The sequence below is a fragment of the Gymnoscopelus microlampas genome, assembly GCF_963454915.1.
Source record: "Gymnoscopelus microlampas genome assembly, chromosome: 24".
NCBI classification, from domain to species: domain Eukaryota; kingdom Metazoa; phylum Chordata; class Actinopteri; order Myctophiformes; family Myctophidae; genus Gymnoscopelus; species Gymnoscopelus microlampas.
This window is the reverse complement of record NC_139961.1, coordinates 34769743-34788388: the sequence shown is the minus strand read 5'-3', so window position 1 is coordinate 34788388 and position 18646 is coordinate 34769743. Positions and strand designations below refer to the sequence as shown.

General features: G+C 41.0%; 2 protein-coding genes across 3 annotated transcripts in view; one reads left to right on the top strand and one right to left on the bottom strand.

The window, feature by feature from the left end:
- Positions 1-10135: 10135 nt before the first annotated feature.
- Positions 10136-15960, bottom strand: LOC311040369 (keratin, type I cytoskeletal 18-like). Of its 2 annotated transcripts, XM_084050616.1 has the most exons (9): positions 15453-15960; positions 15096-15178; positions 14740-14896; positions 13810-13971; positions 13269-13394; positions 11873-12102; positions 11521-11555; positions 10425-10613; positions 10136-10340 (listed from the first exon to the last, which is right to left on the bottom strand). In XM_084050616.1, the coding sequence occupies exons 1-9, from the start codon at positions 15828-15830 to the stop codon at positions 10300-10302; spliced, it is 1401 nt and encodes a 466-aa protein (XP_083906742.1). In that variant the 5' UTR covers positions 15831-15960; the 3' UTR covers positions 10136-10299. The 2 variants fall into 2 exon arrangements, with proteins under 2 accessions (XP_083906742.1, XP_083906741.1); XM_084050615.1 differs by having other exon boundaries at positions 10136-10613.
- A 323-nt stretch (positions 15961-16283) lies between these two features.
- LOC311040370 (keratin, type II cytoskeletal 8-like) overlaps positions 16284-18646 on the top strand; it is a 10173-nt gene continuing 7810 nt past the window's right edge. The window contains exon 1 of the mRNA XM_084050617.1: positions 16284-16673. Coding sequence (XP_083906743.1) covers positions 16449-16673 — 225 coding nt within the window. The 5' untranslated portion in view covers positions 16284-16448. The remainder of the gene's footprint in view (positions 16674-18646) is intronic.

The window sequence follows — 18646 nt, the reverse complement described above, 5'->3', positions numbered from 1 at the left end:
TTTTTAGACAAAAAATAATATATAATGCAATATAATTTACATTTAATCTCCAGGTGTGCTCATTCTATATGACAGAATTAAATTAATACATAAAAGGTCATTTGATTTAACATTTTTAAAATATGCCCCCCTTAGCTTGGTCTCTCTCATGTTCTATACTTTGATTGAGCATAGCTAGATACAGCATTTGGAATAATAAGGACATTGTCTACAAACAAAATATTTGATTTTGAAAGCTGGTTTAAAGATAATAGACTTGTTGGTAAACTATTTGATTCAAATGGTAGGCTTTACAACAACTCAGAGTTTTTGAGGAAATATCAAATTCTCATACCATTTAAAGAATATCGTCTTCAATGCAATTGGGATATTAACTTACCATGCTCTGGCTGGCAGCTTACTCACTGACTGTCAGTTTATCTGATAGGTAGATTGTGTTTTTTTGTGAGAGAAGTTACATTTAGATTAGTTCATAAGTTCTACCCAATAAAATCTTTCCTTAATATACAGATCATTGATTTTTTTTATGTATAACAGAATGTAAAAACTTCTAGCCAGTGAAATAATAGTGAAATTAAACTTAAACTATTGTTTTAAAGTATTTCTATAGGCTATATAAAAGGGATTATATCTTCTCATTAACTGTGCACTTCTTTTAAATGTAGTCCCATAGAACTGAACTTGTTGATGTTATCCTATATTAAAATTGTCTGGCCAGCCGTCCGGCGGGTGGACTCAGCCATAAACAAACCACGGCCACGTCACTATGACAACATAAACAAACTACGGCCGCGTCACTACGACAACATAAACAAACCACGGCCACGTCACTATGACAACATAACCATAAACAAACCACAAGTCAGCTCCATATATGGGCATATACTGATGACAGGAATCTCCATATGGTCTTAAAAGGGACAAGGACTGACAGATACAGAGATCTCCATATATGGGCATTAAAGGAACAAGGACCGACAGATACAGAGAACTCCTTATATGGCCGTATCAGCATGCCCATATTTGGGCATATACTGATGACATCATGGATCTCCATATATGGGCATAAAGGGACAAGGACTGACAAATACAGATATCGCATGTATGGGAATAAAAGGTACACAGGTAGACAGACAGAAACAGACATCTCCATATATGGGCAAAAAAGAGACACAGACAGATGGGTACAACAGGTACTCTGACAAAGCCCCGACACTATGACTCAGACATATTGGCTGTAGAACCTGTAGTATAATAATAATTGTCTATTACAAAATATCGCAGACCTGCTAGAGGAATGTTTACTTTCACACCTGTGTTTTATGGGACCAACCATTCCACTCTCTGCTGACCCTCATAAACAAAACAGACAGGTACTTTAAAGTAATTTGTATGCACTACATATGCACTGTAGCTATGAATGAGTTAAATGTATGGTGCACAGCATGTCTCCATTAAAACATTAGCCAAAGCAATGTTGGCATAGGCAATGTATCCATAATACAGGCTAATTTGAAGCACTCATCATTTATTATAGTTGGCCCATTCATCTAATTTGAGAAATTAACAAATAAAGGAATTTCTTGTCCAAGCAATTGTAATGTCATGAAACTTATAATGAGAGCTATAGTAGCCTATGTGTAAATATTATAGTATATGTGTAAACAGTAACTGCTATTTGCATGACAAACAGATCTATTTGCATGACAAACATGCATGTCAGGCATGTGGGAACATGAAAACATAAGCCAGACATTGAAATATATAGAGGAATGTAAGGTCAAAATATAGCTGCAAGCAGCGATAATACGGGGCCAGTGAATAGAGAGAGAGAGAGACATGGAAACGGAATAGATTGAAGAGAGAGAGAGTGACATGGAAACAATAGATTGATGAGAGAGAGAGATGGAAACATAATGGTTTGATTGGACATCTCAACCTACTGCCATTAACAGGATTCGAACTCTCAAACTTCAGACTAATAGGCTGCAACACTACCTATAGTGCTATAGCTTTGTCCAGGCTGATATTGTCTGTTGAAGATCATAAACTCTTGCCTTCTTTCATGAACCAAGCCCCTGTTTCACTAACACTAAGATCACTCGTTCACAAACCATTTACCAATGAAGAAATTGTACATCTCCTCAGAACCAAAACTAGTGAAAGTAGCCGATCTACAAGCTCACAAACCATGAAAAGTTGTGAGATTGTAGATCAGCTATTTTCAGAATGAAGTATGTCATACGTTGAAAAAACGTACTCTCAAATAAGCATTTCAGGTTATCTTTACCATTTGCACATGTATTCATTGATACAGTCATGTTGTTTGCAATTCAACTTAAATTAAGTCTGCATCAAGTGAGGCTTGAACTGGCGACCTTGAGATTGTGAGTCATTCATTTAAGGGAGACGCCATTGGCCCAACAGACAAGTAACTGTGAAAAAGGAGATCACACAGATGATACAGTTTCACGCAAATAGCTGAAAAATCCTGGGTTTAAGTGTTTTTCAAACTGCTCAAAATTGCGGACAATCTAAGGGCGGAGATTACTGGTCAAAGCGATAGATGTGTTCCTCATGAGTCAAGGCACAAGTGTAAGCAAGTTTCACGACTTTCGGCCAAACGAGGCATGAATTATGCCTGTTTAAAGTCTTTCTTTTCAAAAAATTGCTATAGCGCCCCCTTTTGGCCAATTGGAGTGAGATTGGTTTCAGTGATATTTGGAATGACCCTGTACATTTCTGCCAAGTTTCAAAGAAATGTGAGTCTGCATGTATGTTTTAGGCACAGATGAATAATTTTCATAAAACTGTAATAGTTAAAATCTATCTCCTCCTGGGATTTTTGAGCAATCTGCACGAAACATTTTACACATGAACTTTGGACCACTGCCTACAAAAATTTCCAACGGATTTTCCATAAGTGAAAAAATGCAGAAGTTAGGAGCCAATGACTGTTTTTCATATAATTCAAAATGGTGGGCGATCTAAAGGTCAGAGGTCAAAAGTCAGACCACGAAAGTTGTCGGGCATGAAGAGACGCATGTGTGTATCGAAGTTTCATGGTTGTAGGTCAAACAGGGCATGAGTTGTACCTGTTCAAAGTTGGCACTTTCAATTGAGTGCTATAGCGCCACCCTTTGACGAATGAGTGTGAGAATTATTTCTTGGTAGTTTTTCATGAGCATCTACCATATGGCCGAGTTTCGTAAAAAGCGTATGCACGGTTAAGCCAGAACTGGCAAAAACAAGTATTTTTCAAACTGCTCAAAATTGCGGAAAATGTAAGGGCGGAGCTTAATGGTCAAATTGATAAGTGTGTTCCTCATGAGTCAAGGCACATGTGTAAGCAAGTTTCACGACTTTCGGCCAAACGAGGCATGACTTATGCCTGTTTAAAGTCTGCCTTTTCAAAAAATTGCTTTAGCGCCCCCTTTTGGCCAATTGGAGTAAGATTGGTTTCAGTGATATTTGGAATGACCCTGTACATTTCTGCAAAGTTTCAAAGAAATGTGAGTCTGCATGTATGTTTTAGGCACAGATGAATAATTTTCATAAAACTGTAATAGTTAAAATCTATCTCCTCCTGGGATTTTTGAGCAATCTGCACGAAACGTTTCGTACTTGAACTTTGGACCACTTTCTACAAAAATTTCCAACGGATTTTCCATAAGTGAAAAAATGCAGAAGTTAGGAGCCAATGACTGTTTTTAATATAATTCAAAATGGTGGGAGATCTAAAGGTCAGAGGTCAAAATCAGAGTGTGAAAGTTGTTCAGCATGAGGAGACGCATATGTGTATCCAAGTTTCATGGCTGTAGGTCAAACAGGGCATGAGTTGTACCTGGTCAAAGTTGGCATTTTCAATTGAGTGCTATAGCGCCACCTTTGGACGAAAGATTGTGAGAATTATTTTTTGATCGTTTTTCATGACCATCTACCATATGGCCGAGTTTCGTAAAAACCGACAGCGCGGTTAGCCAGAACTGCGAAAAGTGGCAGAAGAAGAAGAAGAAGAAGAAGAAGAAGTGACAGAATAATGCGAATAACAATACGTGTCCAGAGCAGAGCTCTGGCCCCGTAATTATAGAGGACATGTGATGTGAGCAGCCTAAAGCTCTTCTTCTTCTTCGTTGTTCTTCTCCATAGATTAATGCATAATTGCATCCTCCACACTAATGGTGTGTGTGTGTGTGTGTGTGTGTGTGTGTGTGTGTGTGTGTGTGTGTGTGTGTGTGTGTGTGTGTGAGTGCGTGTGCGTGTGCGTGTGCGTGTGCGTGTGCGTGCGTGTGTGTGTGTGCGTGTGCAAGCAGGTCTGGGGAAGTGGCAGTGTGTCAACCAGCTGGAACCCACAATTTAAATTCTCCCACTTATTTCTTTTATAATATATATCTTTTTGGGGGTTAGGGTTAGGGTTAGGGTTAGGGTTACGGTTAGGGCGGGGGGCGGCTTTTCTGCCTTTATTTTTGGATAGCACAGTACATAGTGAACTATGTAGACATACTTGTCATCCTTTGGGTATGATGCAATTACCACAGCGATGGATGTTTCTCATTTCAGGCGGCAGAGAAAAATGTTTAGCATGTAGGCCAATTAACTCATACTGTACCTTGTCGCTTAGGGCTACTGAGCCAAAAACATTGTTTTTCTTAGCACGCAATACAGTTGAGCAATGAGGCCCTGCATCTCAATGAATGGGCGGTAACCATAAAGAGACAAAAGAGTCAAATATTTGTTGGGCTTAAATGGGGTTATTTAATTGATAAAGATCTCTGATCAAAGCTACTAAACATAGTTCATGGCACGACACCTTCAAAGAAACAGAGGAAGTGGCAGGAAAGAGGCATTTGAACTATCTGACTGGCTGAACAACCGGACTCAGAAGAGGAAGATAATGATGAGGAAGATGATGAATAAGATGACCTCTTCCTGGTTTTGGCTCTCTTTGTGGGCGCTCCATCGGTCATTGCCTTCATCACCTCAGAAGTAATCTCTCAAGAAGACTACCTCAGAAGAGCCTGTGGTTAAAGGACAACTTTGTTTTTTTACAACCAAGGTTTATGTTTTAGATTGTAATTAAAGTAAATAAAAGATGAGTGTTAACATTTTAAAATGTACTGCTTTCTATAGTTTTAGCAATTTTCGCCATCTTTTTTACAGTGGGCGGGGGCATTCTGTCCGGTGGCTAAATATGTATTTGTTTACACAACAACCCGGCGTTTTCTTTGTTATTATTTACAGTAGCTCTTCTAGCCCCCAATAACTCACATCTGGCCATCAAAGACCACAGGACCTTTTTTATTGTGTAAAAAAGGCATATTTAGCCACCGGACAGAATGCCCCCGCCCACTGTAAAAAATATCGCGAAAATTGCTAAAACTATAGAAAGCAGTAAATGAAAAAAAAAGAACACTCATCTTTTATTTACTTTAATTACAAGCTAAAATATAAACCTTGGTTGTAAAAAAACAAAGTTGTCCTTTAAGAGGCCTGGTGCCAGGAAGATGCCCTGGTTGGACTGAACGTGGGCTTTTTCTTTTACCACCTCCTCCTTAACGGGTGCTGTTTCTGTAGCCCTTTTGGAGAAAAAAAAATGGGTGTTCTGTAATCTTCACATTAAGTCTGCTCTCCAAAAGTTTGTCAAAGTTTCATGTGCTATATATATGTGTGTGGTGATTAGTTTGTACATAGTGATAATTTCCACTCTATTAACGTCATAGTTGAATGCAGTTTTAAGGCGCAACACATTAAGGCGTAATGCAGTGATTCTATTGTAATGTCCCAGGCTATTAGTGGTTGAGGAAGGATTCCCAGCGTGCATGTGTGACAACCATTCAAGAGGTAAAGTGCCAAGTTATTGAATCACGTGGTTATTTAATTGATAAGAAGCATGAGAATGCATTTCATTGTCACTCACCAGCATAATAGCTACTAAACGTGGTTCACAGCATGCGATGCTGGGCTCAGAGACGACTGATTGGCTGGGCTAATTGTCTCCGCCAGGCCGAAAGGCATGGCGAGAGAGTAGGTTTTACCCCCTGTCCGTCCGTCCGTCTGTCCGTGTGTCCGTGTGTCCTGTCCCTCTGTTACCACCTAATCTCCGGCACCGTTGGCCCGGCCGCTGCAAAACTGTGCACACACACTACCTGGATGCCAAGTCAGAACCTATCCGATTTCCCATATTACATCCTGATTGCCTAAGATTGGCTTCCAAAGTTTGCAGGATTGGTCCGTTTTCAACAAAATTTCTCAAATCATGAACGCAGCTTGCAATTTCCGTGAAATTTCACACGAACATTTCTATTAAGCCGAGGAAGAAATGCCACCCTTTTACCATTGGCCTGTTATAGCGCCACCAGCAGGTCTAATTTTGCAAAACACATGTTTGGAACAAAATGCCTCAAATCATGAATGCAGTGTCCGATTGCAGTGAAAAGCCTAAAAACAAATCGCACCCTTTTCACATTGGCCTATTATAGCGCCACCAGGAGGCCACAATAACCTACCTGACCTGGCGGAGACCTGTGCTCCGAGGAGCACTTTTTCTAGTTGTCATTGAGTTCGGATGAGGAAGAAAATGACTCCTGCCTGGGTTGGGTCTTGGTATTTGGGGATTTCTCTGTGGGGTCTCCGTCAGTCACAGCCTTCATCGCCTCATGCGTGGTCTAGTTCCTGGTCCGGAGTAAGGGCACCTCAACCACGAATAACCCCAAAGTTAAAAGTCAACCATAGAACAAGAGTTTTGTACAAGATCTCCTCACTGGTCAGTAGGACTACATTGAGGACTCTAGCTGGAGCACTCATCCAATGTTACTATGACTATGCATGCGCCTCATGGTGCCATACCACCACAAAGGGCTAAAAACAAGGCTCCAGACGTCCCAAAACAAACTGTTCAGGATACTACTTGGCCTCACACCTACAACTCATCTAACCTCTGCTCATTTTGCTAGGGTGGGATGGCTCAGGGTAGAGGACAGAGTACAGTAACTTGCAATGGGCCTGGTCTACAAGATACACTACACCTCAAACACAAAGACACCCACCATCAAACTACTTCAAAAACGTTAAAGACGTCCGCAAACACAACATCAGAGGGAGCTCCACAAATCACATTCAACACAGATTTGGCTCAAACAAGGGGTTCAATTTGTTCTACTGCTATACCACCAAAATGTGGAATGCCCTACCAACAGTCATAAAAAAGTGTGAATCCTTGCTCTCCTTCTAAACCACACTTACAGGTGGCTGCAATTCGGAACTGGCCCCTGTAAAAAATTAAACCAGAACTGTTTACTGTACAGATTTTTCCTTTTGATTACAACTTATTACAATGTTTATATGATGTTTTTATAAATGTTTTATATAAAGTTTTTATATATTTTCTTACTATAATTGTATAGTCTGTCACTAAATGTTCCTACAGTATGAATTGAATACACAGGACCCCAAAGGAAACAAGCCATAATGCTTTCTTGGGTTCAATCCTTTTAGCGTTGTATTTGTATTAAACTGTACTTTCTGTGCTTTTTTTGCAAACTGTTAATAAAGTATTCAGTCAATAAATAAAAAAAAAACACTGCAAAACCAGAATTTCTTTGTATGCGTGATAAAAGACAAGTAACGGTTAAACCTTTTAGCAGCAATGTACAGAATATGAGGCGGGAATAATTTAGCAATATAGAATATGCCGTAAAAAATATATACATAGTGCAAGTGGTTGTGCAAAGTGTAATATGTGCAGTGCGGTTTTGTCCCAAAAATAGAAGGATAATAAAACATTACTATGCTATGTTTGTTTTCGTTTTTTTGGCTATTAGTGGTTGAAGAAGTATTCACGGCATGCATGGGCGTCAGCCATTAAAGACGTGATGAGCCAAAATGTGGTTGTTCAATTATTGGTAAAGATTTATGATGAGAATACATTTCACTGCTACCAAACATCAAAACTAATAACCATGGTTCAACAACACCTTCAAAGAAAAAAAGAAAAGAAACAGGCCTTTGAACTATCTGATTGGCTGGGCTATTTGTCCGTCTTCAGAGTCAGATGAGGAAGAGGAAGAGGAAGAAGAAGATGACCCATGCCTGGTTTTCAATCACTCATCATGTACTTCCATGTACATGATATTTTTGACTCTCATCTTTCTTTGTTCCATTGTTGGCATCACAACTGTGAAAGGTCTAAGACTTTCTCATCATGATAGAGGATTTCTCATCAAGATGTCACCAACTATCGAAGCTATCTTACCAAACCAAAGTTTTGGTTTTGGTTTGGTAAGGTAGAACTGGTAGAACTTGATCTCCTCCTGAACTCAAGTAACACTGTCCTCTGAAAAGCCAGCATATGACACGCACCCACTCATCTCTGCACCTAAATGGCCCTTTGCTCATGTAACGTTCAATGGAAGCACTAACTGTACTGATAAGAACCAATTATTGAAATCCCAAATACGGAATAGACTTTCACCATGCCACATTTAATGCCTGTCTTAGCCACCTGGCAGTCTTATGGTTTTCTTCAGAATAGGTAACCTCTTTAACCCTGGCATCCCCATTTTGGGCATGTCATTGGCTAAGTAAATAAATAAATAATTAGAACATTTTCTGAAATGTTTCGAAAATACCAGATCTACAAGCTCTCAACATGTCATGATGTAATGTCTTGTGAGCTTGTAGATTGGCTTTTTTTTTTTTAATTACTTATATTTCTTTGTGTCTCAGTGGTTAATGCAGAAATACTATCATTGTAAAATGTGTAGCACATTGGCATAGATATACACTATGGCACATTAGGAGTTCATTATGTATTTCCGGTAAAACCATTGATCACTTATTTTGTATGTCTGCGGCAAAAACTAAATATCGATGAACATGTCCATCACAAGCTGGCATGGTGATGACCCCTGATCATTACCATGTATATACTTTGTGTTACCTGGTTCTCTCCATCTGGGAAGAGGAGAACCAGATGGAGACAAAGAGATTGTCCACATCAGATGACCCTCACACCACACAGGGGCATCAGAGCCCCTGGAGAAGTGAGGGAGGTGTCTGCATCCGCATCCCAGGACTTTGTGTTGGGTAAGTGGGTTACTAGGGACAGTGTAACCCCTCAGGTCAGGGCTGTGTGACGTTCTGGGCTACTAGTGGTGGTGTTGTTGTTGGGATAGTGTTATTGTGTTATTTGTTATATTGGGAATGTGTTATGGAGATGAGCCTGTGTAAAGTCAATCCTAGTTGCAGGGTAAAAGGGCATATGTTGGCATTGAGTTGTTTTGGTGTTATAAATAAAAGTACAGTATTCCTATTGAAAGCTGTTGTCATGGCTCTTCCTTCAGGGCAGAATTCCACCACACCACTGGCACTATTGGCCATTTTGCATACATATTGATTCATTGATTCATTTCATTTTCAAGTGTTTGTATGTTCTTTGAAAGGAATGATAAGAGTGGATATTTGGCAGATGGAAACATTTTAAGTTGAATGCAGTTCTGTCATATGAATGCAGCCTATGTAAAAAGCACTGTTTTATGAAGGCTGGCGAAGATTCTCCAGCTCCAAGAGAACAAACCTTCAACACATAGAATATATTGGGAATTATCAGGTTTTCACATTCTCACACTAGAATGATAGGATTCAGGTAAAAATGTGTGACGTTGCCCTTCAACTTTCTTATAGAGTAGCCTCTTCATATAAAAGTTAACGCTGCTTTTGTGAGATTATGGACGAGAGCAGAATATGTATTGATAGGTCTGATAGTAGCCTACTAGGCACTTGTGCTGACAAGATGGTACTGAAAACCAGCTATGACTTCAACCAAATTCTAAAAAGATGTAGCATATATTTCCGACATTACTATGTAGACATACTTGTTGGCTGTCATGATGCATTTGCTGCAGTGATGGATGTTTATAATTTCATTGAGCAGTGAAAAGTGTTTCACCACGTAATGAAAACATACCTTGTTCAATGCAAAGGACTACTGAGCCAAGAACATTTTTACTTTTGAATCAGCACGCAATGACAGTAGTGCAATAATGTTATGCATCTCAATGCATGGGAAACCATTAAACAGAAACAATGAACCATATTCTTGGTGATAATCATTAAACAGACAAAAAAAGAATTATTGTTGGAATCAATTGCGTTTATTTATCTCTGATGAGAATACATTCCACTGCCACCAACACCAAAGCTATGGTTCACGGCATGCAATACCGGGCTCAAAAGATCCTTCAAAGAGACAGAAAGAAAAGAGGCAGGACAAGAAGCCTTTGGACTATCTGATTGGCTGGGCTACTTGTCCTTCTGCTCGGACTCGGAGTCAGAAGATGAGGATGAGGAAGATGAAGATGAAGATGAAGATGAGGAAGAAGAAGATGACCCTTTCTTTTTGGTTTTATCCTTGGTCTTTGGGGCTTTCTTTGCAGGGGGTCCGTTGCTCGCAGCCTTCAGCTCCTCAGCAGGGTCTGCGGCTCCGAGTTGCGGTTCCGGGGCAGGAGGTGCAGCTTGGTTGGACTGAACGCTTTGTGGTTTTATAAGGGCTTCTTCCTTCACCTCCTTCTCCTTGACGGGGGCCGTTCCTTTAGATTTTAGACTGGTAGTTTTGGCTTCGGGAAGAAACGAGAAGGTGTTCAGAGCAGGTTTTTGATCAAATCAAGGGTGTCTTGTGCACACTGTGCTATGCCCGCTCTCCAAATGTTAGTTTTACAGTTATGTACCAGATATGAGGACACATTACATAGTAACTGCACCTGTTTCATGTAACACTATATTTATTTGCATCTGTGTTGATTGTACTATGATTCAAATGTTTGTTATTGTTTTTCATGATGTATGTATTTTATATGTTTTATTATGCTGTTATTAGGGTGTGAGAGCTTGCTCTCAATGGGCTCCCCTGAATAAATAAAGGAAAAGAAGAAATATGCATGTAGTGATTGGTTTGTACATAGCGATAATTATCATTCATAAACTTAAAGTCATGGTGTAGTTGCATGCAGTTTTAAGGTGCAACACATGAAGAGTTCTAAGGTGAAGTTCAGTGATGCTATTAGCCATTACCAAAATGAGAGCGTAGAGCGTTAGATTAGATTAATTGCAGATTTCAGAAGAATGGATATTGGTTTAAGCAGTATGGCTATGGCTGTATTCTGCTCATTTATTCAGTGTTGAATGCCAGCCATATTGCTTACACCATTCCAAGCCTTTCACACCTACAACAACACCGTACGGGCAGGCTTGAGTCAAGTTACTATTCAAACTGGAATCAATTACTATTATAGGACACATCCATCCTATGTTGTCCCAAAATGACCCTCTGAGTATTTAATAGTCATTATCGAACTTAAGTGCATTGTCAAAGTAACTCAAAATATTTGAATTGGTAATTGACCCAGCTCTGTGGACGGTTGAGACGTGTAGTTTGGGCACAGACATAAAGTGCATGAAATGCAGCACATGCATGCTGCAGAGTGCAGACAATCCTACTGGGTGGGGTTTTGTCCTAAAACTTACCGCTCTGCAGTGCATGTTCTAAAGAGAACTCCAAGCTGTCAGGGAGAAAAGAGGACAAGATCCTGCTGATACTAACACCAACGCTTAAACCAAGACCACCAATAATGCTCACCCCCTCACCCTAGTTTTCTATACTTTCACCTTCGTATGAATCTACTGCTGCTGTTTTTAGAGGAAATCCATGCATACTTTAACCATTTGAAGCCCAGCATCCATATCCTTATGAGTTTAGACTCATAGAGGGTTTAAGTAGATAAGTAGTTAAAATGTAACTCTGAGAGTTATTTTCCAATGCCAGCAGCAGTGATATGTACAGACTACAATGTTCGCTGGGCGTCTAAGTGCTCCTCACCTGTCCTCGTCGGCGGTGATGCCGTGTATCAGGCTGCGGTAGTTCTCGATCTCGGCCTCCAGCTTCATCTTGACGTGCAGCAGCTCCTGGTAGTCGTCCACCTGCCTCGCCACCTGCGACCTCACCCTGCCCAGCTCCTCCTCCAGGCCCAGCAGGATCTGGTTGAGGCGGTTCAGCTCATGATTGTAGCGGTTCTCTGTCTCTTGCTGAGTGTCCTCCAGGGAGCGGATCTGACGGGACAGAGAGAGAGACACCAATATCAAAATATAAAATAATATATTCAATAAGATTGTGCGGCATATTAGATGACAAATTAATACTTGTATGAACTGGATCATCATTGTATATTCACGTTCCGTGTCAGAGATGATGGATTCTAAGCACAAGTATGATTGTGTAGGCTCTTGTTTGTAATGCTACAGCATCACCTTTGGCTATTTTAAAATAAATATCAGAAAGCCTATCAGAAAGCATACTTTCCCCCCCGCCATTTAGAATTTTCAGAAAAACCTGTTATTTTCATGAACCATGACATGAACTTTGCAGTGCAGGTCTAAGGGATATGCATGAAAATATGAAATAAAAACATACAAAACCCTTTTTGTAGGGTAAAGGGCTCCTGCTTTCACCTTGCTATTCAGCCTTTGACCTTGTCAAACCTCATCCCCCACAAACCAGGCCACCCATCATCTCAGGAAACTTAACCCTTGACATTTTGACTTCTACATTTTTCTGTTTTTTCCAAGGCCAAGGTGTCCCTGTAGGCGACAGAGAACCTGTTCAGTACGAAATAACCGTCTTGCTATTTAATGACAGGGCAGTCTGGAATGCTGGTCTACAGGCAGGTACAGGAGGTACCGCAGGTCGCTCTTCTCTTGTTTTGCATGGAAGAATGCAGAATGATAGCAGAAAGAAAAATAAAATAAGTTGTGAGCCATGATGTTTGCATGGGTAACAGCCAAGTCCTACGGGCTGCATGCATTGTGACAGCTTCAAAGAAGATAACGCGGCTTCAGAGAGTTTCCTTGTCCTTTGAAGGGGAGAGGCTTTGTGTCCCCACTCACCACTCACCGCTGGGCATTTCAGGACATGTCGTGTCGGGTATGATGTTACTGAAGCTCCCTCTGTTGTTTGTTTTAGGCTGCTGCTGCCTCGGGGGATACTTATGAACGTGTTGTTCCACACAGATGTGTGCATAGCTTCCAGGGTGTTTTATTTGCAGTCTGTGTGTGTGTGTGTGTGTGTGTGTGTGTGTGTGCGTGCGTGCGTGCGTGCGTGCGTGCGTGCGTGCGTGCGTGCGTGCGTGCGTGCGTGCGTGCGTGCGTGCGTGCGTGCGTGCGTGCGTGCGCGTCGTGTGTGTGTGTGTGTGTGTGTGTGTGTGGGGGGGCTTGCATACCATGCTGAGCATGGCCTGGACGTCGATCTCAGCTTGCTGCTTCTGCCTGCGCAGGTCATTGAGCTCCGACTGGCCCGTCTGCAGTGTGGCCGTGTTCTGACGCACCTCCACCTTGATGTTGTCAAACTGACAATACAACAGACAAAGGAGAGAGAGAGGGAGAGAGAGAGAGAGAGAGAGAGAGAGAGAGAGAGGGGGGGGAGAAAGAGAGAGTTAGGGAGGGAGAGAGGGGGGTGAATGACAGGGAGGAGGGTGGATGGGAAAGTAAAGTGAAAGAGGGAGAGGAAGATGAGAGAGAGTATAGTAGAGAGGGAAAAGTAAATACGTAATAGATGCAAAGTAAAATAACACACAACAAGGAGCCGCAGCGCCATTTCACAATTAATCAGCTGTATGATATTCAGATTTAGTGTTTGTGATTTCATATGGTTGAAACCCAGAATTGTGACACAAACAAACAAAAAAAGAAAATAACCAAGATGGCATTGGGGAACGAAACTAAAACTAACTGAAACCAGACGTTGAGGCGAGGGTGACGTACCTTGTCTTGGTACCAGTTTTCGGCTTCCGCGCGATTCTTCTTGGCCAGCTTTTCGTACTGGGCACGGATATTGTTGAGGGTGTCGGCCAGGTTGGAGTCGTGGGAGTCCATCTCCACAATCACGTTGGAGTCCTTGATCCTCTTACGGAGGTCCTGTACATCCTGAAACAGCAACAGGAGATGATTTGTCATTAGTAGCCAGTAGTCAACATGTACTTCAGAGCTACTGTCATTCAATAGATGACTCATAGAGGTTTATAGCAAGTATAGTACCGTCCTATTTTTAGTTTTTATGGATTTGGATATTGAACATGCATTGCAAGGTAGGTTAGCTCTGTCTGCCTCAGCATGTGTTGGTGAATAAGGAAAAAGTACTATTTTGTTTTACTTAAGTAAAAGTACTAATACCACAATATAAAAATACTCAAGTAAAAGGCCTGCGTTCAAAATGTTACTTGAGTAAAAGCACAACAGTATTGGCATCAAAATATACTTAAAGTACCAAAAGTAAAAGTACTACTAATGTTTGAAAATAGCAGATCTACAAGCTCACAACGCGTCTGATGCAACGTGTTGTGAGCTTGTCTGATGCAAGGCGTTGTGAGCTTGTAGATCGGCTATTTTCAAATAGCCTATGTATAAAATAGGCTAAATTGGTTAATGTATGTTCTATAATATCATAATTTATATCTGAAAAGTAACTAGTAACTAAAGTTTTTTAATAATTGTAGTGGAGTAAAAATACAATATTTGCCTCTGAGGTGTAGTGGAGTAGAAGTAAAAGTACTGAAAATGGGAAATACTCTATAGTACTTGAGTAAATGTACTTAGTTACTTCACACCACTGAAATAAACGTTAGGTAAGTGTGCATGAATAAATAAATAGAAGTGGTTGTCCTGTGTGCATGTGTCAATCAGTGTGGTCCTCACATCCTTGTGGTCTTTCTTGAGGTTGTCCAGCTCGTCTTTCACAGACTCTATCTGGTTCTCCAGTTGGCTGCGATTCAAGCGAGTGTCGTCGATGATTTTCTTCAGGCCGACCACGTCCTGCTCCACTGCACGCCTTCCCTCTTTCTCAGCATCCAGCCTGCAGAAAGGGACACTTAAGCTCGACTTGTGTGCTTCAATAACAAGGTTTTTCAGTTGCAAATATGTCATTTTTCCAACAACACTTTTCCACCAAAGGATAAATCAGCTATAAGGCATCATTTCCCCTCTTCACAACAATGGATTGATGCAACAATAATATAATATTTTCCTGAGAAAATGTGAATGTTGTCCCTTACTTATTCTTGAAGTCATCGTTGGCCAGTTTTGCGTTGTCAATCTGAAGCAGGAGCTTGGCATTGTCCATGGTCTTTTCCTTGAGCTGTGCATGGAGGGCAATGTGTGATATTATTAGAAAACTAACCATTTATAAATAAAGCAAAACGACAAAGAGACATCATTTTGATGGAGAACTATTTCAGATTGCATTCTAATAAAACAATAAAAATAAGAAATATTAATTTGACTTTGGACGCGTTGTGCGTAATGGTGCGTAAAGGTGCGTAAAGGTGCACGGAAAAACAGCCAACAACATGTGACAAATGAGACCAAATTGCTCCGCTACACTAGGCGATGCTTAACAGTGAAACACAAACCTTCTTCCTGAGGTGATCCAGGGGTTTCTCGATCTCGTCCCAGTTGCGTCCGTCGGGCGTCGCCCTCTTGGCCAGGATGTCCTTGATCTGGTCCTCCAGCTCCCGGTTGGCTTTCTCCAGCTCGCGCACGCGGCCCAGGTAGCCGGAGAGCCGCTCGTTCAGACCCCGCATGGTCTTCTTGTCGTCCGCGGGGCCGACGGGGGCCGCGGGGGGCGCGGAGGCCCGGGGAGCCTTCGCCGAGTTTCGGGGAGCGACGGCGGCTTTCTCCCCCGGGTCGTTGCGCATCACGTTCCGCAGACCGTCCAGGGTCGCCACGGACGCCCTGGTGCCTCGTCCTCCAGCTCCGCCGAACACGCTGGCGCTGCTCCCTTTAGGCATGGTGGTGGTCTGGATGGATAGATGATGGATCGATGGATGGATAGATGGCGGATCAATGGATGGAAGGATGGCTGGATGGATGGATAAGATTCAGGCTGTATAACCAAGTCGGGGGTCACCTGATGCTCTGGTGTAAGTTGGAGAGAGCCGCGCTGGTGATTTTTATACCGCTATTTTACGCACGAAACAGCCCACCTGGTGCCCATTGGCTCGCCGTGTCCAGCACACCCCCGGACAAACAGGTTTACGTGTGGAAATTCAAGAATTTCATCTCTCCTTATCCAGTTCGCCTCCGCCGAATGGCACTTGTCTTCACCTGATTGGACGATAGCGCATACCTGAGAGGTGAGGGGTGGTCCTTGGTCGTCCTTTGCCCACCTTAAAAGCAGGTTGCTCCTTTGGTGTGAGTACCTTCCCTGCTCTCTCTCCTCATCTCTTCCTTTGGAGTTCTTCTTTTTCTATAACATTTGGGTCAATCTCACTACAATATTCTCTCTTAAAACACAAAAACATCTCTCTTAAAAGCAGGTGACTCCTTCCCTGGTCTCTCCCTCTCTTCCTTTGGAGCAGTTCTTTTTCTAACATCTGGGTAGCTCTCACTACAATCTCCTGATCATCATGTCTAAAACTCAAGGAGTGCCTAAAGCTCAAGGAGGATACAGCAGCCAGTCCTATTCTCCGGGCGGCAACAAGCCCGTGAAAAGCTTTGCAAAGGTGGCGACCAACCCCGCCTTACTGACCCCAATGAACCCCAAAATGGACCCCAAGGACCAGGATGCCAAGAGCCAGGAGAAGGAGCAGATGGTTGGACTCAACGACAAGTTTGTCGCCTTCATCGAAAAGGTTTGCAGACTCACTTTTTTTTAAAACCAATCCTACTTAGTTTGATTAATTGTATATACTGGAGTTCCAATTAGCCTAAATACTTTTATGTCTGGTGGAATATATTTTAAGCATATTTTGGTTTGTTTGTCTATTTATTTATGCCTATTCATCAGTGGTGGAATTGAAAGTAACTAAGTACTGTACATAGGCTACTCAAGTATTGTGAAACGGCATAATGAGTAGCCTACTTTAAGTATATTTTGATGCCAATACTTTATACTTTTACTCAAGTGCATTTTTATTACCGGATTTTTACACAGAGTGTTTCTACATTGCAGTATTGATACCTTTACTTAAGTAAAAAATAAATAATAATAATTTCAATTAACTACTGTTGTCTGGTGGAATATATTTAAGCATCTTTTGGTTTGTTTGTTAATTTATGCCTATTCATTCACACTCATCCATTTATTTATGTATTTATGTATTTGTTTTTTTATTGATGTAACTATGTATGTGAATGGACATCTTTTTAAATTCATATTAGCCTAAATTGCATATAGACTTAAAATGTAGGCTATCGCAGCCTACATGTTTAACCACGTTCAACTTGGCTTCCCCAGGCAATCATTTTGAATTGGGTAGTGGTTAAACTAATAAAATTAAATACACAATGAATGGTTGTCTTTGTTTTCTTGACAGAGAAAATAAACCATACTCATTTGTAATTTGACAACGCCTTAATTAACTATTGAATATGAAATGGCACAATGCATAAAGTGTGCATGTGAAGTTTACTTTAACCTAGGGGAGAATATGTAATCTACCTCATGATCTTAAACCTGTCAATCAAAGCCAGACAGACGCTTCCGAGCCAGGAGCTCTGTCTGAATAAATATAGACCAGTGTTAGAAGAAGTAGGCTACTAGTAAAAGTAGCAATATGGCAATGTAGAAATACTCTGTTACTCTTAAGTAAAAGTCCGGAATTCAAAATTGACTTGAGTAAAAGAAGAAAAGTATTGGTATCAAAATGTACTTAAAAGTACCAAAAGTAGAAAGTAGCCATACTCATTGTGCAGAATGTCCCATTTCACAACTTTTCAAATGTATACAAATCTTTTGAAAATATCTACAAGTATGTAGATCGGCCGAAATGCATATAGGGCTGAAGTGGTCAATGTATGTTTTGTAATAATAATCCAAATCTACAAAGTAACTAGTAAAGTTTTCAAATATTCATAGGGGCGTAAAAGTATAATATTTGCCTCTGAGATGTAGTGGAGTAGAAGTGAAAGTACAGAAAATTGTTAATACTCCAGTTAAGTAAAATTGTACTTAAGTACAGTACTTGAGTAAATGTACTCAGTTACTTTAAATCACTGATATAGACCAATCTTTAGCTTTAGCAAAGGAGGCTCTGCTCACAACCACCTACATAAGGATGCGTTTTGGTAGCTCTGGCGCCATCTTGTGACTGCTCAGATAACTACAAGGTGTGGCAGCAGGTGTGGGTTTATTTGATTCAGTTTGTCAAAGAAGGTGGTGTAAATTACGTGGTATTTTTGGTTAAAGCAACAAACAAAAACGTTTTTCTGGTAGGAATAATGTCTTTAGACTAGTGACTAGTGTTTGTTTGGTAACTACTAAACATTCTCTCCAGCTGTTTTAGTAAACAGAAAATACATCTTCAGGTGGGTCACCAATTCCACCCAGTCAGGATTTTTCTAAGCTAAAAGCAGGAAAACTCGAATGGACTCCAACTCACACTGCAAATAAAGTATTTATTCTCCAGTCCTCTCAACCACAGACTCATAAAACAATGTAAAACAAACAGAGAATCCTACACGCACTCACACAGTTACAAACTAACTCCCCACAGGTGCAACTCAAACACAATCAACACAGCCTGGCTGGGGCAGAGTGAGTGGGTGTCAACCTACATGGTGACAACTGAAAGGTCATTTCAGACGGGAAGCTTAAAGGTCATTA